The following is a 24,932-nucleotide window of genomic DNA, read 5'->3' on the forward strand; positions in this document are numbered from 1 at the left end:
AACTGGAATGCTGTTTGTTCACATCGGATATCTTCTTTGTGCCATCTATACTTTATTCATACAGTCAAAGAGAAACAGTGGGGTTCTAGGCCCTTCAGTCTGGAACAGCGCGACCGCTACGGTCGCAGATTCGAATCCTGCCTCGGGCATGGATGTGTGTGGTGTTCAAAAAATGGCTCTGAGCACTATGGGACTTAACATCTGATTGTGAGGTCATCAGTCCCCTAGAACTTAGAACTACTTAAACCTAACTAACGTAAGGACATCACACACATGCATGCCCAAGGCAGGATTCGAACCTGCGACCGTAGCAGTTGCGCGGTCCCGGACTTAAGCGCCTAGAACCGCTCGGCCATTACGGCCCGGAATATGATATGCTTACGTTAGTTAGGTTTAAGTAGTTCTAAGCTGTAGGGGATTGATGACCTCAGATGTTAAGTCCCATAGTGCTCAGAGCCATTTGAACCATTTGAAGAAACACTGGACGTGATGAAAGCTCGAAAAGCAGTAGACTCCTTCTCGTAGTGAAAGTAAAATTATGTTCTACTACAATTTCAAAAGAACAACTTCAAATATTTATCGAAATTTGCAAAAAAAAAATCGGTACTCGATATTACCATTTTGATATCAATATACTTCTATGAAACTTCCTGGCAAATTAAAACTGTGTGCCGGAACGAGACTCGAACTCGGGACCTTGGAAGGTAGGAGACGAGGTACTGGCAGAAGTAAAGCTGTGAGGAGGGGGCGTGGGTCGTGCTTGAGTAGCTCGTTGGTAGAGCACTTGCCCGCGAAAGGCAAAGGTCCCGAGTTCGAGTCTCGGCCCGGAACACAGTTTTAATCTGCCAGGAACTTTCATATCAGCGCACACTCCGCTGCAGAGTGAAAATCTCATTCTGGAATATACTTCTATACTGGTGAAACCAATCGCCGATATACATCGATATTTTTTGGAAAAAACACCGAAATATCCTTATATCAACATTTTATTAATACTCCTAGTAAGTATTTTCCTTTTGTTTTTGTTCGTCAATTTTTTTTAAATTTCTGATGAGAGTGACTGCCTCAGTTTCATAAGGCTTGTTCTTTCACTGCCGGCTCCCATCGAATGTAACCCACTCACGATTACAGATGCGTACGTGGTGTAGAATATGTTTGACAAGTCTGTTTCAGGGCGGTTTTTCAGTTTACGATACTGACAGTAACGGTGAATGCGACAGGTCAGAAAGAGCAGCGGACGCCGCGCGACAGCGAGGAGCGGCAGGTGGGGGCGGCGGCGGGGGCGGCGGCGGCGGCCGCGGTGCTGGAGCGGGAGGAGAGCGTGGCGCCGCCCATGTCGCTGTCGGCGCCTGAGCTGGGCGGCGAGGACCCGGCGGGGGGCGGCGTTGACCCGGGCGGCCCGCTGCGCAACGCCGTCAGCTCGACCGAGCTGCTGCACGACCGCGCCAACGCGCGCTTCTTCCAGGAGGCGGAGCAGCGCCGCATGCTGCGCGACCGCGAGCGCGCCGAGCAGCAGCAGCGGCAGGCGCGCACTCTGGTGGCCGCGCGCGCGCCGCCGCACCACGCCCTCCACAGGCAGACCACCGACACGTAAGCTCTAGCTTGCAGTTCCTACAGGCAACAACTACACTGCCCCGTCAAAAGTATCCAGACACTCGTAGTAGTTGTCAGCAGAGGCAGACTCGCCAGCATAAAATGAGGCGAGCAGTTTTCTGTCGTCAGCAGAGACACAGTAACAGAAATGGGTCGGTGAGGGGGGGGGGGGGGGGGGCTGAGTCCATAAGGAATCGAATTGTCATCCCAGGCAGAACAAAGACATGTCATTAATACATTGCTGGACAGAACTAATAAAATCTGTGAGCTAGTTTATTTGCAAGAGGAACTAAATCATTCGACAGGGGTCTGAAGTTGATTCCGTACTTCTAGATTTCCGGAAAGTTTTTGACACCGTTCCTTACAAGCGACTTCTAATCAAGCTGCGGGCCTATGGGGTATCGTCTCAGTTGTGCGACTGGATTCGTGATTTCCTGCCAGGAAGGTGGCAGTTCGTAGTAACAGACGGCAAATCATCGAGTAAAACTGAAGTGATATCAGGTGTTCCCCAGGGAAGCGTCCTGGGACCTCTGCTGTTCCTGATCTATATAAATGAGCTGGGTGACAATCTGAGCAGTTCTCTTAGGTTTTTCGCAGATGATGCTGTAATTTACCGTCTAGTAAGGTCATCCGAAGACCAGTATCAGTTGCAAAGCGATTTAGAAAAGATTGCTGTATGGTGTGGCAGGTGGCAGTTGACGCTAAATAACGAAAAGTGTGAGGTGATCCACATGAATTCCAAAATAAATCCGTTGGAATTCGATTACTCGATAAATAGTACAATTCTCAAGGCTGTCAATTCAACTAAGTACCTGGGTGTTAAAATAGCGAACAACATCAGTTGGAAAGACCACATAGATAATATTGTGGGGAAGGCGAGCCAAAGGTTGCGTTTCATTGGCAGGACATTTAGAAGATGCAACAAGTCCACTAAAGAGACAGCTTACACTACACTCGTTCGTCCTCTGTTAGAATATTGCTGCGCGGTGTGGGATTCTTACCAGGTGGGATCGACAGAGGACATCGACAGGGTGCAAAAAAGGGCAGCTCGTTTTGTATTATCACGTAATAGGGGAGAGAGTGTGGCAGATATGATACGCGAGTTGGGATGGAAGTCATTAAAGCAAAGATGTTTTTCGTCGCGGCGAGATCTATTTACGAAATTTCAGTCACCAACTTTCTCTTCCGAATGCGAAAATATTTTGTTGAGCCCAACATACATAGGTAGGAATGATCATCAAAACAAAATAAGAGAAATCAGAGCTGGAACAGAAAGGTTTAGGTGTTCGTTTTTCGCGCGCCCTGTTCGGGAGTGGAATGGTAGAGAGATGGTATGATTGTGGTTCGATGAACCGTCTGCCAAGCACTTAAATGTGAATTGCAGCGTAATCATGTAGATGTAGATGCGAACAGCTTTTACGAGAAATGTGTTACGAGTACTTGTCACGACTTCTGCACCAGTTGTTAGCAGTAGACACAGTGGCTGCGCCAAAGACTGAGACGGCGTCGAGTTTTACAATTATTTATTGAACTTTCTTTACAATTTCTCCCTCGTCGCCGCTGCCCAGCCCTGCGGATCCCTCCGCCTGGCTGCTGCTGTGTAGATTCTCCGACAATGCGCGCAACGCGCGCCGCTGATCGCATTCGGGGGCCTCAGCCCACCAGTGCTCCGCTGAAGCCAGGATGACCTGTGGTTGAGATGAACCCGTCACCGTGAGGTCAGCTGCCGACGCCTGCTGCACCGGCGGCTGCGAAGCCGTCAGTCGCGATGTCCGCGAGGTCCCTTCACGGATGGACCACGCGCCGTGGGCCCGGGTTGTCGTGAAGCCCGGGCGTCAGTCCCCGGCGGCGCCTTTGACCGAGACCGTGCTGCGGCCAGTCCTGCTGGAAGTTCTCGCTGTAGTTAGTCAGCCATGGTGCCGACCGGACTCGGGCCGACCTCCACAGCTGAAGATGACATCTGGCGGCGAACGGATGACTCCTGCGAGCTGGAACAGACTTCCGGAATCGTCACCTACGAAGATTGAACATTCGGACACGGACCACGTCCGTCCTCAGATCCGAACTGCTTCCTACTATTTGTATCCGGCAGGAGGACGTTTTTTACCCTCGGTGGTAGCTTTTTGTTATTACTCCCGCAGTATATTGCAGCATAACTTAGCGTGCTGGCCTCACTTCCCCTTATTCAGCACTCTCCAGGCTTTGCTCGGCGCTCGGTCTGTGTGTGTCCTTACGTCAGCCTGTTGGTAGACTGCTTCTGTCAGCAAGGTTATCCATGCGTGCTTATTTCGCAACACCTCGGTCGCCGGCGTGCCTCTGTTTTGCCATTCTCCGCTGCGTGAAGCAACGCTTATTACATGTGGCCGCAACAAATGGATACGCTAAGAAAAATCTCCGAAACCATGCAACAACAGTCGGCTGGGAAAGTTTTTCTTCCATTTATCCACAATGTCACGGGTCATAATGAAGAAGTTCTGGCCAAGTTTCAAGTTGAAACAATCTGTAGACCCACCAAGACGACCACTGAATGTTTACAATCGCCGAAAGACGCACGACACCCTTCTGTAGCCCCTGGGGTGTATAAAATTCCTTGCCGTTGTGATAAAGTTTATATTGGAACAGCTAAAAACAGCGTTAACACGCGCCTAATTGAACACAAAAGGAACTCTCGTCTGTGACACACCGACAAACCAGCTACAGTACAAAATGTTTCTGAAGACGGTGAACATGAAAGAAATTTAGTGAGACAAGCTTGCAAGCTAAGACATTGTATTATTATGCACGTATGTGCAGAGAAGCCATAGAGATGTGTAATCACCACAGTAATTTTAACAGAGAGGAAAAAGGCTTAAAATTATATAAGATATGCTGGTCGACTTTTTACCAACATTGTGACCTTTGCCGGCCGGAGTGGCCAAGAGGTTCTAGGCGATACAGTCTGGAACCGCGGGACCGCTACGGTCGCAGGTTCGAATCCTGCCTCGGGCATGGAAGTGTGTGGTGTCGTTAGGTTAGTTAGGTTTAAGTAGTTCTAAGTTCTAGGGGACTGATGACCTGAGAAGTTAGCGCTCAGAGCCATTTGAATCATTTGATTACCTTTCACCGAGAGTAATAACGTTAATCAGAGATAGTTTTACTGTCGACAGTATGTGACGAATGGTGGCGCCCTCAATGCATTCTACACAGGGTGGTCGCAAATTCCCATTACAAATTTATAGGACATGTAGAGGGTAGTGAGTACAGAACATTTTGAATAGGAACCCATGTCGGGAATCGTATCGTTTCCGTTCTACGACAGTTCCAATTCAGATGTGTACCTCGTCAACATCTGCTTAGGGTAAGAGAAACGTCTCAGAGTTCCCTGTCCCGGTATGCAACAGGGTAGACACGATGACGTGTACTACGTCAAACGATCCCGAGATGTCACTTATTGTCCGCTTTTGCTGTGAGACCGAGTCAATACCTGTGCACCACCTGTAGAGGAAACATGGTGCAGTACACGTTTGCGGAATACACAGACATGCTTCTTGTGTATGGCGAAGCTGGAGGTAACGAAAGAGCTGCTAGTCGGCTGTATCACGAACGGTTCCCACACCGTCACACTCCATCGCACAAACTGTTTGCCCAAGTTACACAACGGCTACGAGCAACGGGTACCTTCACCGTGAGGAGGCAGGACTGCGGTGCTCCACGGCGACGCCGCACTCCCGAATTTGAAGAAGGTGTACTGCGTCGCATTGAAGAGAGACCGTCAACGAGTTCGCGAACAATTGGACGTCCTGCATGAGCAACAATTACATCCGTACCACTTACAAAGGGTACACGCTATGGGTCCAGCAGACTTTCCACAACGCGTCGCCTTCTGCACACGGTTCCTGCACCGTTGCATCGACGCGCCCCAGTTTCCACGTCGAGTTCTCTTCACGGATGCGTGTAGGTTCACAAGGGATTGTGCTATGAATCCTCGAAATAGCCATGTCTGGGCGGACGGAAACCCCCATGCCAGCCATGTTCAAGGATTTCAAGACAGGTTTGGAATTAACGTGTGGGCAGGTACTCTGGACGGTCATGTGATTGGACCGTACCTCCTTCCATCCAAGCTCACTGGTCCCGCATACTTAGTCTTCCTACGACACGTAATGGACCCGTTCTTGGAAGCTGTGCCATTGAATGTCCGTCAGGAAATGTGGTTTCAGCATGATGAAGCACCACATCACTTTTCACTGGCTGTCCAGAGACATCTCAACAGACTGTATGGTGAAAGATGGATAGGCCGTGGTGGTCCAACCGCGTGGCCGCCACGATCGCCGGATTTAACCCCTATGGACTACTTCTTGTGGGGTAGTCGAAGAGCCTAATTTATGAGACACCTGTAGAGACAAAGGAAGATCTGCTGGCACGAGTTCTGGCCGCTTCACTGGAAGTTGAAGAGACACCAGGTGGTACGGAGAGAGTGTACCAGAACATGCTTCGGAGGTACAATGTCTATAACAACGTTGGTGGTCGCCACATCGAGCCGCTGTTGTAATGCATCGGTACGTTGCGGCTGGTGGCGTAGATGCTTGGTACTTGTTGTGGTCGACTAATGTAAACCATAAGGTGTAAGTTGTAATGCAAATGCGTAAGTAATAACGGGACGAGTCAGTATTCTTTTAAGATGGATTGCAACAATTGCACTGGGTCACACCTAAGTACATTCCTCACGTAGGTGTGGATGAGATAATGATTTGCACTGAAACTGTCGAAGAACGGACACGATACGTTTCCGGACATGGGTTCCTATTCAAAATGTTATGTACTCACTACCCTCTACATGTTCTAGAAGTTCGTAACGGGAATTTCCGACCACCCTGTATAAACGGGACCTCCACTGCACACCAGCCAGTCGTTGACCCACCTCGGAAGTGTTGCCCGTAGTTGGCAATGAAACGTCGGGAGGAAGAATTTCTACTGATCGACCACGGCCTCTCAGCCCCGAAGTTTTAATTAATGAAGATCTAAGCTACTTCCAACGTGGACTAGTCATTCGATGTCACCTCAGAAACAAATCCATGGCGGAATGTTTAACCCTTCTAAAGCTTTCCAAATAGGCTGTTGGTGATGCGGTTGTGGAAACGTGGAGGAACAATCACAGCTGAACCAAGACCAGGCAGAGCTCATGTTTTTACGGACACGATCTGTCGACCATTGTGGAGGATGGTTGTAAAAAATCGTGTGAAACCTCCAGAAGGAATCACTCGCAAGTTCCAAAGCACAACCAGCAGACCGTCTAGTATAATGACTGTGCGAAGGGAGTTGAAAAGAAGGGAGTGCTGTGGCCGAGCTGCTCCTGATGCACAACACGTGTCTGTGTTCAGCGCTAAATGACTTCAAATGGTTCAAATGGCTCTGAGCACTATGGGACTCAACTGCTGAGGTCATTAGTCCCCTAGAACTTAGAACTAGTTAAACCTAACTAACCTAAGGACATCACAAACATCCATGCCCGAGGCAGGATTCGAACCTGCGACCGTAGCGGTCTTGCGGTTCCAGACTGCAGCGCCTTTAACCGCACGGCCATTTCGGCCGGCGCTAAATGACTCTTGACGTGGAGTCGAGAGCGACGCCACAGCACAGTGGATGACTGCAGGCGAGTGATTTGGAGCGATGAACCACGCTACAGCCCGTAGCAGTGCGATGGAAAAGTTGGGTTTGGCGAATGCGTGGAGAATTTTACCTGTTGTCATGGTTGGTTGCTTGGTTTTGGGAAGGGAACCAAACAGCGAGGTCACCGGTCCCTGACATTTCCCTGAAATGATTTAGGGAAGTCATGGAAAACGTAAATCAGGATGGCCAGACGCGGGTTTGAACCGTCGTCCTCTGAATACGAGTCCAGTGTGGTGACCAATGCTCCTCTCTGCCCCGACTGGCATCATGGATAGTGCCAACAGTGGAGTGTGCAGGAGGTAATGTTACAGTGTGGGAGTGTTTTTCGTCTTTAGGGTGAGACCTTATTACACTTAACGAAAGCATTATGTGCTGAAGTTTGCGGTATTGTTTGCTGCATGCAGTAGAGGAATACTTCGGATACGATGATTGTGTCAGCAAGACAAGCAGAATCCGAGAGTCAGTGGTTTGTGGACAGAACATTCCTGAAATGGCCTGCGAAGACTCCCGACTTGAACCCGGTGGAATATCTTTGAGATGAACTGGAACACCGACTCCGCCCCAGACCGCAGCGTCCAAAATCACTGCCTTCTCTGTTTTCGACTCTCGAGGAAGAGTGGGCTGTCATCCCTTCATACACAGACACCTCATTGAAAGTGTTCATAGCGGAGTTAAAGTCGTCAAGAAGGCGAGCGGCTGCCAATGACGGCTGGCTGTTGTCAGGCAAAGCCGATAATTGTCACTGGAACTGTTTCACAGTCAACGGTCATCACGAGATCGATTCGCTCTCGCAAGGGGGACAGTAAAAGTAACGACTAAATTTTGTACCATATGCAGTCGTTACTGTCGAGACACACTCTCGTTACAAAATACTCGTTCCTTTCGTTACTGAACGTCATTAATGACGTATCCAATACGTAAATCCTCATTTTCCAACCTATCGAGTTATGGTCATACAACCACACTCCTGAATGCGCCAGTTCAGAGGGTTTTCGTTCCTGAACTGATTTGTGTCTGCTGCATACTGAAGAAGTCACCCATAGTTAAACTTGTATTAATGGTAACAACTGAAGCTGGAAAGTTCAGCTCGTTATCATACACTCCTGGAAATTGAAATAAGAACACCGTGAATTCATTGTCCCAGGAAGGGGAAACTTTATTGACACATTCCTGGGGTCAGATACAGCACATGATCACACTGACAGAACCACAGGCACATAGACACAGGCAACAGAGCATGCACAATGTCGGCACTAGTACAGTTATATCCACCTTTCGCAGCAATGCAGGCTGCTATTCTCCCATGGAGACGATCGTAGAGATGCTGGATGTAGTCCTGTGGAATGGCTTGCCATGCCATTTCCACCTGGCGCCTCAGTTGGACCAGCGTTCGTGCTGGACGTGCAGACCGCGTGAGACGACACTTCATCCAGTCCCAAACAAGCTCAATGGGGGACAGCTCCGGAGATCTTGCTGGCCAGGGTAGTTGACTTACACCTTCTAGAGCACGTTGGGTGGCACGGGATACATGCGGACGTGCATTGTCCTGTTGGAACAGCAAGTTCCCTTGCCGGTCTAGGAATGGTAGAACGATGGGTTCGATGACGGTTTGGATGTACCGTGCACTATTCAGTGTCCCCTCGACGATCACCAGTGGTGTACGGCCAGTGTAGGAGATCGCTCCCCACACCATGATGCCGGGTGTTGGCCCTGTGTGCCTCGGTCGTATGCAGTCCTGATTGTGGCGCTCACCTGCACGGCGCCAAACACGCATACGACCATCATTGGCACCAAGGCAGAAGCGACTCTCATCGCTGAAGACGACACGTCTCCATTCGTCCCTCCATTCACGCCTGTCGCGACACCACTGGAGGCGGGCTGCACGATGTTGGGGCGTGAGCGGAAGACGGCCTAACGGTGTGCGGGACCGTAGCCCAGCTTCATGGAGACGGTTGCGAATGGTCCTCGCCGATACCCCAGGAGCAACAGTGTCCCTAATTTGCTGGGAAGTGGCGGTGCGGTCCCCTACGGCACTGCGTAGGATCCTACGGTGTTGGCGTGCATCCGTGCGTCGCTGCGGTCCGGTCCCAGGTCGACGGGCACGTGCACCTTCCGCCGACCACTGGCGACAACATCGATGTACTGTGGAGACCTCACGCCCCACGTGTTGAGCAATTCGGCGGTACGTCCACCCGGCCTCCCGCATGCCCACTATACGCCCTCGCTCAAAGTCCGTCAACTGCACATACGGTTCACGTCCACGCTGTCGCGGCATGCTACCAGTGTTAAAGACTGCGATGGAGCTCCGTATGCCACGGCAAACTGGCTGACACTGACGGCGGCGGTGCACAAATGCTGCGCAGCTAACGCCATTCGACGGCCAACACCGCGGTTGCTGGTGTGTCCGCTGTGCCGTGCGTGTGATCATTGCTTGTACAGCCCTCTCGCAGTGTCCGGAGCAAGTATGGTGGGTCTGACACACCGGTGTCAATGTGTTCTTTTTTCCATTTCCAGGAGTGTATTAAATCGCCGCTCTAGTGCCTTTCGTAGGCCACTACCTGAAGAGACGGTGATGGCGACGACCGGCCTTTGCCCAAATTTAGCCCAAAGATGCCTAACACGGCGACATACACCAGCACATGGTCGCCGCATGGCAGCAGTCGTGTCGCGGCAGATTACCGTAGCTCGTTTAACGGTGTGGGCTCTCAAAAAGCCGGCGACTTGCCCTACGGTTGAGACCGTAGCCTGTGAAACGAAGGAACTAGAGTCTTACGAATACCGCTAAGTCTACCCGACTCGGACACAGATTGCGCACAACAATGAAAACGTAACGAGTGACACATTGTATACGTTACTCCGTGTCAGTTACGACATTCTCCGTGAGAATAAGAAACTGGAGAAATGTGTAAACGATCGAGTTGTGGCGAAAGTACGAAGGAAAAAGACATACGGAAAACGAAACGTTTCCAGCACTCCGAATCTGCTGACTGTTAAGGAATTAGTGGAATACGAAAAACTACTGACTCCGTCCCATCCGAGCACGAACTATACTACGCCGTACAATTGAAGGATCAGTTTGGAAATCTCATAATTGCCTACCATTGCGCCGTAGAAGTATGAAATTTAGCCCCCAGATGCCTGACATCTTTGCCTGTAATCGTGCAATCATGGCGCTCTGCCACTCTACCCTCGGGTTCGCCCCGCGCTTCAGTCAGCAAGGTACCGACCGACGCCAAAAAAATGTCACAGCTCAGAAGTTCATGCGAGGTGTAACATTTGTTGATGATGTCATATTTGCACCAAATTTCACCACAATTCTGCCCAACGTCAACGTGCACGTCCTATACACCCCCTGGTACCACCATTTCACCCTGTCTTTCAATGCCTCTGCAATGGAGGTCAGAACCCCGACTCCCGGCGTTGAAATCAAGCAGTCTTCTTATGGGCGGCCGAGGAACTCATTTCACACACCGTCGCCCAGAACAGACATGGAAAGATCTCAGTAGGTGGCACAAAGGGCATCGGTGAAACCACCCCTTTCATTGGGGCGTTGATTCCCATACATTTCGCAGCCAAAGGCGACAGTTTGTAGTCCGACGACCAACAGGACGACGTTCTTGACAATGTTAGACACTGTTACACCCACCTCACGGTTCGATCCTTCTCTAATGAAGTCGTCGGGCTGCAACACCGTTGAACGTGATCTGACCGCTTTGTAATGTAGCGCGACCGCTGTTTTTACTCCTCTATACAGGTTGGAACCACTAGGGACTGTTCAAAACAATTCGATACAGTTCGAACGTGATCCGGAACAGCAAAAGATGTGTATGCTCTTTTGGCTTTCCTGTTTTGCACCCTCCTGTGGCATGATCGTGTGGGTGTTCAACATCGATATGTGCGAGAGTGAAACGACAAAGAATTCCTTTAAGACACCCTAGTTCTGCAAAACCCTTGGTGCCACCCCTGCACCTTTACTGAGCGCTTTAAAAATGTTTCTGTACCGAGAGTCTGACACCCACTCAGCTGAGTGGTGCTCAACTGCTCCTCTAGCGCCTCAGGGCAAGCAACCCCTTCGACACCCCTTAGATACCACATGCCATCAAGCAGGCGCTAGACTAGTAGTGGAGCGCCCCTCAGCTCAATGGGTGTCAGTCTCTGTACAGGTACATTCTGAAAGTGTTCAGCAAAGGTGTTTGGGTAGCACCAAGTGTGTCGCCAAATTGAGAGGTCTTAAAAGGACTCTGTGCCGTTTTATTCACGCACGTGTCAATGTTGAACGCTGCTGTGATCACTTCACAGAAGGGTACAAAACAGGAGAACTGAAAAAGCTTAAGCACCCTGTACTACTTCAGATCACCCTGAAATTTTGTGGAATGGTTTTGAAGCATCCCAAGCGATTCCACCATCAGAACGAAAATCGTGGTCGCCCTACACTGTAAAGCAGTCAGATCAAGCTCAAGAGGTTGCAGCCCTGTGCTGTCCTTCGAGAAGGGCTGAATGGTCAGAGTGCGGCGGAGGAGGGGGTGTCAGCAGTGTCTAATGTTGTCAAGGATGTCGTCATGTTGCAAACCACACTGCGGACTGTCGTTTCCGACCGCAAAATGTGTGGGAATCAACGTCCCAAGCCAAGGGGTGGTTTCATTAACGCCCTTTATACCACTCTCTGACACCTTTTCGTGTCAATACTAAGCCGCGGTGTGTCTGAAATTGTTTCCTCGGATGCCCTTAAGAAAACCAAGTGTTTTCAACTCTGGGCGTCGCAGTTCTGACCTCCACCGCTGAGGCGTCAAAAGAAAGGGTGAAATGTGGGTAAAATGGAGTGTGACGAACTTCGCATCGAGTGATACGTCCACAGTGCCGTTGGGCGCAATTGTGATAAAATTTGGTGCAAATATGACATGATTAACCCACATAACACCTCACACGAACTTCTGGGCCTTTTTTGCACGGTCGACACCTTGCTGTTTTAGGCGTCTCCTAGCCCGTGAGTGACGTCGCAAGGGGCCATACTTTTGCACCATTACAGATGGAGGTTGTAGGCACCTTTGAGCCAAATTTAAACTTCTGCGACGATTACGGTGTATCAAAAAGTAACCCTTTAACTGTGTTTCACATTGTAGTTGCGGGGGAGAAAACATGCGAGAAATGCAGCGTTTCAGAAAGTAAGGAAACGATTCCTCCAGTTTCGTGATATATCCTCCCTACTGAGTAACAAATACAAACGATGTGAAAGAGCCCTACTAGAGAGTCAACGGCCGGCAAGTCAACAAATTGCTCTCCCAAATTCTGCCGCACGAACGTCGTAGGGACAATGTGGTAGTTACGTTGCGAGAGCTCGGTGTGGTAAACACCATGCGCGTCTGACCCTCTCTCACAAGGGAACCTCCCCATCGCACCCCTCTCAGATTTAGTTATAAGTTGGCACAGGGATAGGCCATGAAAAACTGAACCCAGATCAATCGAGAAAACAGGAAGAAGTTGTATGGAACTATGAAAAAAATAAGCAAAATATACAAACTGAGTAGTCCGTGTCCAAGATAAGCCACATCAAGGTACGTGTATATTGATGAGCTCCGTGGTCCCGTGGTTACCGCGAGCAGCTACGGAACGGAAGGTCCCTGGTTCAATCCTACCTCGAGTGAAATGTTTTAATTTTTTATTTTCAGACAATTATCAAAGTTCATGCACTCAGACATGATCAACTTCGCTCTCCAAAATTCCAGGACATGTTCAGATTTGCTTGGACACTGCAGGATTTGACGGTGTACACACGCAAAAACTTGAAAACGTTAAAAACGTATGTTTTGACAGAGCACAGGGAAAACTGTGCGACTGTGAAACTTGGATTCATTTGTTGCAGTTTATGTGACAAACTCTTATGTCTTCATCACTTTTTTGGGAGTGATTATCACATCCACAAGAAAACCTAAATCGGGCAAGGTAGAAGAAACTTTTTACCCATTCGCCAAGTGTGCAAGTTAGGTGGGTCGACAACATATTCCTGTAATGTGAAGCACATGCCGTCACCAGTGTCGTATAGAATATTTCAGACGTGTTTTCCTGTGGAGGAATCGGTTGACCTATGAATTTGCGATCAAATGTTTTCGGTTCCTATTGGAGAGGCACGTCCTTTCGTCTACTAATCGCACGGTTTTGCGGTGCGGTCGCAAAACACAGACACTAAACTTATTACAGTGAACAGAGACGTCAATGAATGAACGGTCAGATCGTAACTTTGCGAAAATAAAGTAAGTAAAATTTTTACTCGAGGGAGGACTCGAACCAAGGACCTCTCGTTCCGCAGATACTGACTCTAACCACGGGACCACGGCGCTCCTCGGCTTACACAGTCCTTGATGTTGCATATCTTACACTTGGACTACTCAGTTTGTATAATTTGCTTATTTTTTCATAGTTACACACAACTTCTTCCTGTTTTCTCGATTGATCTGTGTTCAGTTTTTCAAGGCCTATCCACTGTGTCAATTTATAACTAAATCTGAGGGGGGTGCGATGGGGAGGTTCCCTTGTCAGTTACGATGTCGAAGATGGCTTTTGAGGATAATGGCATGGAGCCTTAGTAGAGTGTGTGCATAATTATCTGTTCTGTACGACCACAAGCGTTCAAATATCAGAAATGTGCTTGTAAATGATAATACGTGGAAGATCACTTTTGCAAATATGGAATACACTGTTGCAGCTAGATCTTGTGAACACGACCATCTCCTCTAGGAGAAAGTCAAAACAGTTTTACAATCAACATTGCAACCTGGCGCGCCTGTCGCTTTCGTAGAGGGTAATGACAAACTGAGCAGTACCACCAACACCAGTTGTTTGGTTGCTTTGAGGGACGGAACCAAACAGCCAGATGAGGGAAGGAAATCAGCCGTGCCTTTTCAGAGGAAGCATCCTGGTATTTCCTGAAGCGATTTAGAGGAAATACGGAAAACCTAAATCAGGATGCCCGGACGTGGGTTTGAACCGTCGTCCTCCCAAATGCGAGTCCACTGTGCACCACCACTGTGATGAGCAGTTCCAGCGACATGCATTATGTGATCAAAAATTTCCGGCACCCATGTGTAATGTGGAATTGACCAATCAATAACTTTCACGAGAGCTGAACCCGACATTATAAAAGTAGGTGGGGAATACTGTGTTGTCAGTAGAAAAGCAGCAGAATGAGCCGGTTAGGAAACTTTAGTGCCTCCGAAGGTGGACTAGTGAGTAATGTATCAGGGTCATATCAACCCTCTCAAAGCTGCTCAAGTTGACTGTTGATGATGTTTCTGTCAACTAGAAGCGGAAATGAACAACCACATCTAAACCAAGAGCCGGCACACCTCATGAGGGTCCGTCGAGCATTGCGGAGGTTGGTTGCAGAAGATCGCACGAAATCAGCGAATGAATCACTCGTGAGTTCAAAGTGCTACCAGGAGTCCAGGTAGCACAATGACTGTGCGTAAGGAGTTAAAAAGAGTGGGCTACAATGGTCGAGCAACTCCTCATAACTCAAACATTTCTGTAGTCAGAACAAAGCGACGCTTTAGGAAGGGTAAAGGGTAACGTCACTGGACAGCGGATGACTGGAAACGAGTCATTTGTAGTGATGAATCACGCCATACTCTGTGGCAACCCGATGCGAGGGATGGCTTTGGCGGATGCCTGGAGAACGTCACTTGCCATGGTAAGCAGTGCCAGCACTAATGTACGGAAGAGGTTTTTTTTTTTTGTGGTTAGCGTGCGCTCATCTCATTGCGCTTAAGAAAACGCCAACAGCAGAATATAAACGCATTTTAATTTTACAGTATCGCTTAGTGCGTACAGTAGTGGATCACTTCATAGACATTCATTGTTTTGTATCAGCACGACAATGCACCCTGTCAGAAAGCAACATGTATGAGGCAGTAATTTGCGGAAAATAACATTCAATACCTTAAGGATGAGCTACAACGTCGACTTTGTGCCAGACGCCAGCATCCAACGTCGCTACCTTTCTAGTTTTGGCTCGTCGAGAAGTATGGGCTGCCATTCTTCCACAGACATTCAGACACTTGGTTCAGAGTGTTCCCAGCAGAGCTCAACAAGTCATCGTAAGTGTGCAGAGTGAGCACGGGCTGCACTAACAGACATCCGGATACTTCTGACGGGGCAGTGCACGTACTTAGACAGATCAGGCATAACAAATGTTGCTAACGAACATGCACCCAGTTATTATTAGGCAAGGTAAGCAAGAGCTCTGGAGTGGTGACGTCTGATAGCTAGAAAACAAATTTAAAACTTTCATAAGATATTTATTTTAACCCAGAGACGTGTTGCAAGGAAGTCTGACATGATACAATAACCAAATAGTGCAACAGATAAAATTATACGCCTTTTGCAAAATTAAAGAGAAGGATGACAGTATTATGTTTACTTTTATTTACACCAAATCTTATCTTATGGCACATTAAGCCTCAACTTCTTGCAAATTAACTTTAATCTTAATTGAAACAAAATTTATACTGGCGAAATTAACATACAAAAAGTAATTTTATTGAATTGAAAGAGTCACTTAACGTGAACACAAATCATTGTTTTCTTCCTTTTTTTGTTGACAAGGATTGCAGCTAATAAACTGACAAATATAAGATATATATTTTACAACGCGGAAATTGTGCGAGTGGTACATCTTTTCAAGTGAAAGTAATTGTAGCCAAATCACTCTCGACTGAACGGATACAAATACACACATCAAAAAAAGTTTTGCATCACATCGGTTCCGAGAGTTGCGGAACCTGTACAGAAAATTGGAATAGATATCAACGTAAACATCATATCTGCCCATTTTATTGCTCATGAAAACCATACATTGCATGTTGTACCACCATACAGCGAGACCTTCAGAGGTGATGGTTCAGATTGCTGTACACACCGGTACCTCTAATACCCAGTAGCACGTCCTCTTGCATTCATACATACCTGTATTCGTCGTGGCATACTATCCACAAGTTCATCAAGGCACTGTTGGTCCACATTGTCCCACTCCTCAACGGCGATTCGGCGCAGATCCCTCAGAGTGGTTGGTGGGTCACGTCGTCAATAAACAGCCCATTTCAATCTATCCCAGGCACGTTCGATAGGGTTCATGTCTGGAGAACATGCTGGCCACTCCAGTCGAGCGATGCCGTTATCCTGCAGGAAGTCATTCACAAGATGTGTCGCGAAATGTCGTCCATGAAGACGAACGCCTCGCTAATATGCTGCCGATATGGTTGCACTATCGGTCGGAGGATGGCATTAACGTATCCTACAGCCGTTATGGAACCTTCCATGAGCACCAGCGGCGTACCAGGAAACCTCCACTTTGCTGCACTCGCTGGACAGTGTGTCTAAGGCGTCAGCCTGACCGGTTTGCCTCCAAACACATCTCCGACGATTGTCAGGTTGAAGGCATATGCGACACTCATCGGCGAAGAGAACGTCATGCCAATCCTGAGCGGTCCATTCGGCATGTTGTTGGGTCCATCTGTACCGAGCTGCATGGTGTCGTGGTTGCAAAGGTGGACCTCGCCATGGACGTCGGAAGGGAAATTGCTCATCATGCAGCGTACTGCGCACAGTTTGAGTCGTAACACGACTTCCTATGGCTGCACGAAAAGCATTATTCAACACGGTGGTGTTGCTGTCAGGGTTTTTCTGAGCCATAATCCGTAGGTAGCGGTCATCCACTGCAGTAGTAGCCCTTGGGCGGCCTGAGCGAGGCATGTCATCGACAGTTCCTGTCTCTCTATATATCCTCCATGTCCGAACAATATCGCTTTGGTTCACTCCGGTACGCCTGGACACTTCCCTTGTTGAGAGCCCTTCCTGGCACAAAGTAACAATGCGGACCCGATAGACGGGTTGAACTACAGACGACACCAGCCGTGTACATCCTTCCTGGTGGAATGACTGGAACTGATCGGCTGTCGGACCTCCTCCATTTAATAGGCGCTGTTCACACATGGTTGTTTACATCTTTTGGCGGGTTTAGTGACATCTCTGAACAGTCGAAGGTAGTGTGTCTGTGACAGAATATTCACAGTCAACGTCTATCTTCAGGAGTTCTTGGAACCGAGGTGACGCAAAACATTTTTTGATGTGTGTTGAATCTTCCGCCACTTCACGGACTGGCGAAACACAGTACAGGATATAGCAGAGTGACACTTACTGTATAAACACTGGCTGTCAGAGCCTCCTTCTGGTGGAAGACTCAGCTACTTCGACCGCACTGCCCTCCTGCGACCAGAGGCAAAGCTCGCGAGGCACGCTACCTAGAGATCTTTGCCACGTCGAGATCGATTACTTTGATACAGTGGGATCGATCCGAGACGACCTCGGCTCAAAATACATTAAAGCAAATTTGAGAGACCATATTGGCTGAGTATCGATCCACATTGACACTATTAAGTCACTAGTTGATCGTCTCCGACCTAGCAAACATGGGGGGAAGCTGCAGTATGGTTAGAATTTCGATGCCAATACAGACGTTGCTAGTATCATTGGGAAGAAGTCCCCACTTTACTACGTTGTCTTTAGTTCTCGTCACTGTCGATCTGTTTCGAGTCTCCGAGATGCATGGCCCAATCGGTGGCTTCAGTGGCTGTACTCAAGATACTCTTTCTAAATATGAGTGCTGTCGTGGCGTGCTGCTGGATGTGGAAGTATCTGATTAGCGGATTATAGCAGAGAGAGAAGTAGTCTACCCTTGCTTTTTGCTGGTGCCCGGACAATGTGCAGTTGAAGGCCTCTGCTAAAGGCAGTTAACTTAGAAATGCGCTCTGCAACCCACGCCTGCTCGTTTATGGTGATGATACAAGATGAAGAAATGAATTACGACTTGTAACAAAAATCAAATCTACCCCTACTTGGCGCCGCCACTTTTACGCCACCAAAAAATAAAACTACTCCTTTTCAGGCGTTGTCCCTAGCTAATCCCAAAAATTCTCTCTCGACGATAGGCTCTACAGGTCTATAATTTTTTTATTTATTTTTTATTACATGATTATAATTAATAAATGAGTACAAAAAAATTCATAAACGGAATGTTAGAACATATGTGATTCAAAGCATAACTAAAATAACAAAAACTAAACTTCGCCCGAACACGGCATGAACGCCCAACGGTACCGACCGGCCGCCGTGTCATTCTCAGCCCACAGGCGTCACCGGATGCGGATATGGAGGGGCATGTGGTCAGCACACCGCTCTCCCGGCTGTATGTCAGTTTCCGAGATCGAAGCCGTTACTTCTCAATCAAGTAGCTCCTCAGTTTGCCTCACAAGGGCTGCGTGCATCCCAGTTGCCAACAGCGCTCGACAGACCGGATGGTCACCCATCCAGGTGCTAGACCAGCCCGACAGCTCTTAACTTCGGTGATCTGACGGGAACCGGTGTTACCACTGCGGCAAGGCCGTTGGCCAAGCTAAAATAAACTTTGTATATTATTTGTGCTACTGCAACTAAAAGCATTCTTCTTCGAAAAATTGTACAACAGTTTACTTGTCAATTGACAATGCGTTTTCTATCTCCAGCAGAGCCATCTAACACATCTATAACAGATTCATGCTGCATCGCTAATGCCTCAATGAATACAGCTTCCCATGAATCAGCCAATCTCTTCCCTCCTCACTGCTTACAATTCGAGTCATTCTGTTTTCGATGTGATGCTGTGTGGAACGTCACACCGAGCCTGGTACTTCCCAACTAGAGTGTTGTTTACGAGAACACTGCGTAAATGGTTTGCAAACAGCGTACGGTACCTCAGTATGCGTTCAAGAGCGTTGCCAGCGATTTGCACCTACCACCCCTCCATACTCTCCCTTTCGCCGAAGATGCAGATGATGTAAGCTGGGTTGCCTACCTTAAGAGGCGTGAAATACACTCCTGGAAATGGAAAAAAGAACACATTGACACCGGTGTGTCAGACCCACCATACTTGCTCCGGACACTGCGAGAGGGCTGTACAAGCAATGATCACACGCACGGCACAGCGGACACACCAGCAACCGCGGTGTTGGCCGTCGAATGGCGCTAGCTGCGCAGCATTTGTGCACCGCCGCCGTCAGTGTCAGCCAGTTTGCCGTGGCATACGGAGCTCCATCGCAGTCTTTAACACTGGTAGCATGCCGCGACAGCGTGGACGTGAACCGTATGTGCAGTTGACGGACTTTGAGCGAGGGCGTATAGTGGGCATGCGGGAGGCCGGGTGGACGTACCGCCGAATTGCTCAACACGTGGGGCGTGAGGTCTCCACAGTACATCGATGTTGTCGCCAGTGGTCGGCGGAAGGTGCACGTGCCCGTCGACCTGGGACCGGACCGCAGCGACGCACGGATGCACGCCAAGACCGTAGGATCCTACGCAGTGCCGTAGGGGACCGCACCGCCACTTCCCAGCAAATTAGGGACACTGTTGCTCCTGGGGTATCGGCGAGGACCATTCGCAACCGTCTCCATGAAGCTGGGCTACGGTCCCGCACACCGTTAGGCCGTCTTCCGCTCACGCCCCAACATCGTGCAGCCCGCCTCCAGTGGTGTCGCGACAGGCGTGAATGGAGGGACGAATGGAGACGTGTCGTCTTCAGCGATGAGAGTCGCTTCTGCCTTGGTGCCAATGATGGTCGTATGCGTGTTTGGCGCCGTGCAGGTGAGCGCCACAATCAGGACTGCATACGACCGAGGCACACAGGGCCAACACCCGGCATCATGGTGTGGGGAGCGATCTCCTACACTGGCCGTACACCACTGGTGATCGTCGAGGGGACACTGAATAGTGCACGGTACATCCAAACCGTCATCGAACCCATCGTTCTACCATTCCTAGACCGGCAAGGGATCTTGCTGTTCCAACAGGACAATGCACGTCCGCATGTATCCCGTGCCACCCAACGTGCTCTAGAAGGTGTAAGTCAACTACCCTGGCCAGCAAGATCTCCGGATCTGTCCCCCATTGAGCATGTTTGGGATTGGATGAAGCGTCGTCTCACGCGGTCTGCACGTCCGGCACGAACGCTGGTCCAACTGAGGCGCCAGGTGGAAATGGCATGGCAAGCCGTTCCACAGGACTACATCCAGCATCTCTACGATCGTCTCCATGGGAGAATAGCAGCCTGCATTGCTGCGAAAGGTGGATATACACTGTACTAGTGCCGACATCGTGCATGCTCTGTTGCCTGTGTCTATGTGCCTGTGGTTCTGTCAGTGTGATCATGTGATGTATCTGACCCCAGGAATGTGTCAATAAAGTTTCCCCTTCCTGGGACAATGAATTCACGGTGTTCTTATTTCAATTTCCAGGAGTGTATTTTCCACACCAGCGTTATTTTGCACATCCTGTATTTGTAAACTACTCTTATGAGCTACTGTGAGTCCAACGTACTCGCAGAAGGCCGCACTTAATCGATGATCGTTCCCTTGAACCATGTAAGCGCATGATATTTTGCGAGGGGAAGGTAATAATTGTCTGGAGGGTCCGAGGTTCAGTTATGTCAGGTGGAAAGATGCTATTCTATTTGTTCCGCCATCATAGCTGCACAGAATACCCTAGTGCGTCCGCCGCGCCTGTGCAAATTTCAGTTCACCCCTCAGCCCATTGCCGTTCCCCTTGTAAACTCGCCCAATAAGCAGGAGACCTGAATTCGAATCCCAGAGCTGGTGTAAATTTTAATTCATTGCTGCAGCCTACATCATTGTAGATAAAAGTGAGACTCAGAATGTCTCAGGAACACCAGCTGTATATGATTAATACTACTTTCTCGTTGTTCATTACAATATGCACATGCGAAGTGCTCTACGTATTATTAGAGTACATCTAGTGCTTTAGTTGGAAAATGATTCATTACAGTAGCCCGATTACAGCAGAACTATCATTTAAAAAGTATCCGCATTTATTTGGAAGTGTGGTGACTTCATAAAACTACGAGGGTTGTTTTTTAAGTAAGGGTCGTTCGCGCGTATAGTCCCGTAGTTCGCGCGGACGCCGCAACAAGCCACTTGTCGCATCCTTCCCGTTCACATTGATGCAAGTTGCAGCTCTGTAGCTGACGTGTACGCATCGCTGTGCTACTTTATAATGTTTACGATTATTGAATCGCCCGCCGCGTGTGAGATGCGGTCAGTGATATGTTTTTTGACCGCGAGAATCCTATCAGCTGCAGAAATTCATCGTCAGTTAACAGAAGTTTATGGCTTGAATTCACTGAGTGAAGGTAAAGTGCGTCAATGGGTTAGAGAGCTTAAAAATGGCCGTCAAAGCGTCCATGACGAAGAACGCTCAGGCCGGCCCTCTGTGATCACTGATGATTTGGTGGCTGCAGTCGAAACAAAGATTCGTGAGGACAGAAGATTCACAATTTCCACTCTTTCTTTGGAATTTCCACAAGTTTCAAGATCGGTTTTGTACAAAATTGTGTCTGAAAACCTAAACTTTAAGAAACTGTGTTCTCGGTGGGTACCCAGACTCCTCACAGAGGACCACAAAGGGAAGAGATTTGCCACTTCATTGGACTTTTTGATTCGTTACGAGGAAGAAGGGGATGACATGTTGAGTCAAATTGTCACTGGAGATGAAACATGGGTATCCCATATCACTCCCGAAAGCAAGCGACAATCGATGGAATGGCGACACACAACCTCACCCGTCAAGGTCAAAGCCAAACAGACGCTGTCAAAGCGCAAGATTATGGCAACTGTGTCCCGGGACCGGCGCTGTGTTTTGCTAGTGGACTTTATGCCACGAGGAACGACAATCAACTCAGATGCCTACTGTGCAACTCTAAAGAAGGTCCGCAGAGCAATTCAAAACAAAAGGCGCGGCATGCTGACAAAAGGAGTTTTGCTCCTGCACGATAACGCTAGGCCTCACACCTCTCAAAAGACTCGGGATTTGATTGATTCTTTTGGCCGGGAAGTTTTGGACCATGCACCATACAGCTCCGACCTTGCTCCTAGCGATTTTCACCTTTTCCGGTACCTGAAGCACCATCTTGGCGGGCAGCGCTTCAATGACGACGATGAAGTGAAAGCGGCCGTGAACTGTTGGCTGTCGGAGCAGGCGGCCGAATTCTTTGAAGAGGGAATTAAAAACTTAGTTGTACGGTATGACAAGTGCTTAAATAAACAAGGCAACTATGTAGAAAAATAGGTAAAAGTGTGTAGAATCAGAAAATAAAAGTTTTTTTACAAAAGTATTTGTATCTTTTTTTTTTAAAATAAAAACGGCCCTTACTTAAAAAACAGCCCTCGTATGCATAACGGAAAAAGCACTTCCGCACACGCGCGCGCGCACACACACACACACACACACACACACACACACACACACACACACACACACACACACACACACCTAGGCGCGCAGTCCGGAACCCCGCGACTGCTACGGTCGCAGGTTCGAATCCTGCCTCGGGCATGGATGTGTGTGATGTCCTTAGGTTAGTTAGGTTTAACTAGTTCTAAGTTCTAGGGGACTGATGACCTAAGATGTTAAGTCCCATAGTGCTCAGAGCCATTTGAACCATTTTGAACACACATACACCTGTCCCTCGTACTATAACAGAGACGAGTAAACCGACCTAAATAACGGCGAGGGTGTACCTTCCCACACAAGCTTCTTTCAGCGCCAGTAAGCCGGCGTACGTCTCTGGTTTGTGGGGCGCTCACTTGTGTGATCAGTGCCCGTACAAAGTCCCAATTGTTACACAGTCCAATTTTTTCACAATCCAGTTTAGCCACTTTCACGAATGTTGAAATGATGAGGACACACGAACACCCAGTGCCCGGGCAGAGAAAATCCCCAACCCGGCCAGGAATCGAACCCGGGACTCCGTGATACAGAGGCAGTAACGGTAGCCACTAGACCACGATCTGCGAACATACGTCTCTGTAACAATTGATTAAACACCTCAAATTGTTGTCTGCCGTGCAGGTCTTAGAAGTTAATACAAACCAAAGACAATTTTCCTTGGATAGAAACCACTGTAATTCACGACTCGTACTAAGAATCTGAGCACTTGCGAGGAAACGATCCTAAGCACGAACATGGGGTGCCATCGGGTCATATACTATCGCTGAGACAACACAGACACGCAGCCCTGGGGGGCTGGGTTGGTGCAATGTCTGTGGCTGGGACGTTTTTCGACGGTGCTTGACCTGTCTTCGGCGTAATATAGTATGGTAGAAGAATACGATAGTCGCAGCTAACCTGGAGCTCATGACAGCATAAGCCCCAGAATATCAGCAACGCCGTTTTCTGCTGGGCCTCTGACACAGTGACTTCCTCTCTAAGAAACAGAAGGCACCTTATTTATAGCCTGTGTTGAGCGTTCACTAGCCACAACTGCGTACAAACCTTTGCCCACAAAATACTTCTGCAACATAATAAAGTTCGTTCACTCACTTTGCCTATTCTGTTCTTCAACTGTTCGTAGAGCATCCAAAAAATATGTCGCCTTGTGCACTATTTTGAATCTTAGCAGTGTTCGGCTAAATGGACGATCCGTTTCTTGTAGAGAAGGGGTGAGAAACTACGCCATAACTTAAGAATTATTCAGAAGGAGGACAAAGTGCACTTACGGTGTCAGCAGCTCTTGCGCTGCGTGCTGCTGATGGCATTTAGTTATCGTTGGTCGTAGCCAGTGGGATGATAGTATATAGTGATCAATGGGAGTCACTCATACCAACGGACAATGCGAGTCGCTCACACCAATGATTTCTTTCGGTGGAAGATACCAGCTGATTACCTTCGTTTCCAATATAGAATGGGCGACATTAACTGCCACTTATCTGACTATTATGAATTTTAAGGTTCGCTACCCCTTTTTTCAAATTTGTCACTATTTTCAGACGTTCTGGTGAAGTTGGACCCTAACAGTACAGCTTAAATTGCTGAGAATGAAACGAGCAGCAGTCTTATCGGTTAGAGTACAATCGCCCCTCAACCCCTCGCAACCTTGGATGTGGTGAAATATTGATCTGGAGGTTGGGGTGTGATAAACTCGTTGTAAACCGGCAAAGCCAATGAATGTTAACACCAAAAGTGATTGTGGTAACAGATTGATATACAGCACAGCCCAGTACCTACGTTTGTCTTTGCAATCATCTATTTGTGTGCTTTACTTCCGAAATTACCACCATATCCGAGGACGTGATTAACTTGGGACCTAATTGCATAAAATACCAGCTACACTCAATTATGAAACAAAGGAAATGGCAAACGAGTAACGCGATTGACCACCCACATATGAGTCATGACTGCTCGTGTTCACTTACCATTATTCATAATGCAAAACGTCACAAAAGGCAACACACAATGGCAGTGTTACGGACACCGTAAAAGCACTTTTAGGCGCCAATGTTGCAGCAGCTCCGATACTGGACATCCGAATTAGGTTTGGTGCCACGCCATTTTTAGTATCCCCAAGCAAAGTAAGTGTCGATACTAACTCAGAAACATCTGCACATCGCTACTACGGCAGGCGTCATTTCCGGCCACAAGAGGCGAAAGTGGTGTGTCACATGGACCACGCCACTCGCACGGATGTAGGCCGGGCTGTCAGTCAGTAATCAGTACTGTGCTGTATAGACTGTTGAATGTCTCATCTTGTCGCTACGAATAAAACGACCCCGCTTTTGTTGTCGACTGTCTGGTTTTCACTATTGAGATATATTCAGTGT

The 24,932-nt window shown here is 48.5% G+C and overlaps 1 protein-coding gene and 1 pseudogene across 1 annotated transcript in view; one reads left to right on the forward strand and one right to left on the reverse strand.

Annotated features, from left to right (window-relative positions):
* LOC126260757 (uncharacterized) overlaps positions 1–24,932 on the forward strand; it is a 289,462-nt gene that overhangs the window by 239,174 nt on the left and 25,356 nt on the right. Inside the window, exon 10 of the mRNA XM_049958096.1 lies at positions 1,221–1,590. Within this exon, the coding sequence (XP_049814053.1) occupies positions 1,221–1,590 (370 nt within the window). The remainder of the gene's footprint in view (positions 1–1,220; positions 1,591–24,932) is intronic.
* LOC126261120 (5S ribosomal RNA) lies at positions 18,561–18,678 on the reverse strand (annotated as a pseudogene).

Source organism: Schistocerca nitens, chromosome 5 (genome assembly GCF_023898315.1).
Source record: "Schistocerca nitens isolate TAMUIC-IGC-003100 chromosome 5, iqSchNite1.1, whole genome shotgun sequence".
NCBI lineage: Eukaryota > Metazoa > Arthropoda > Insecta > Orthoptera > Acrididae > Schistocerca > Schistocerca nitens.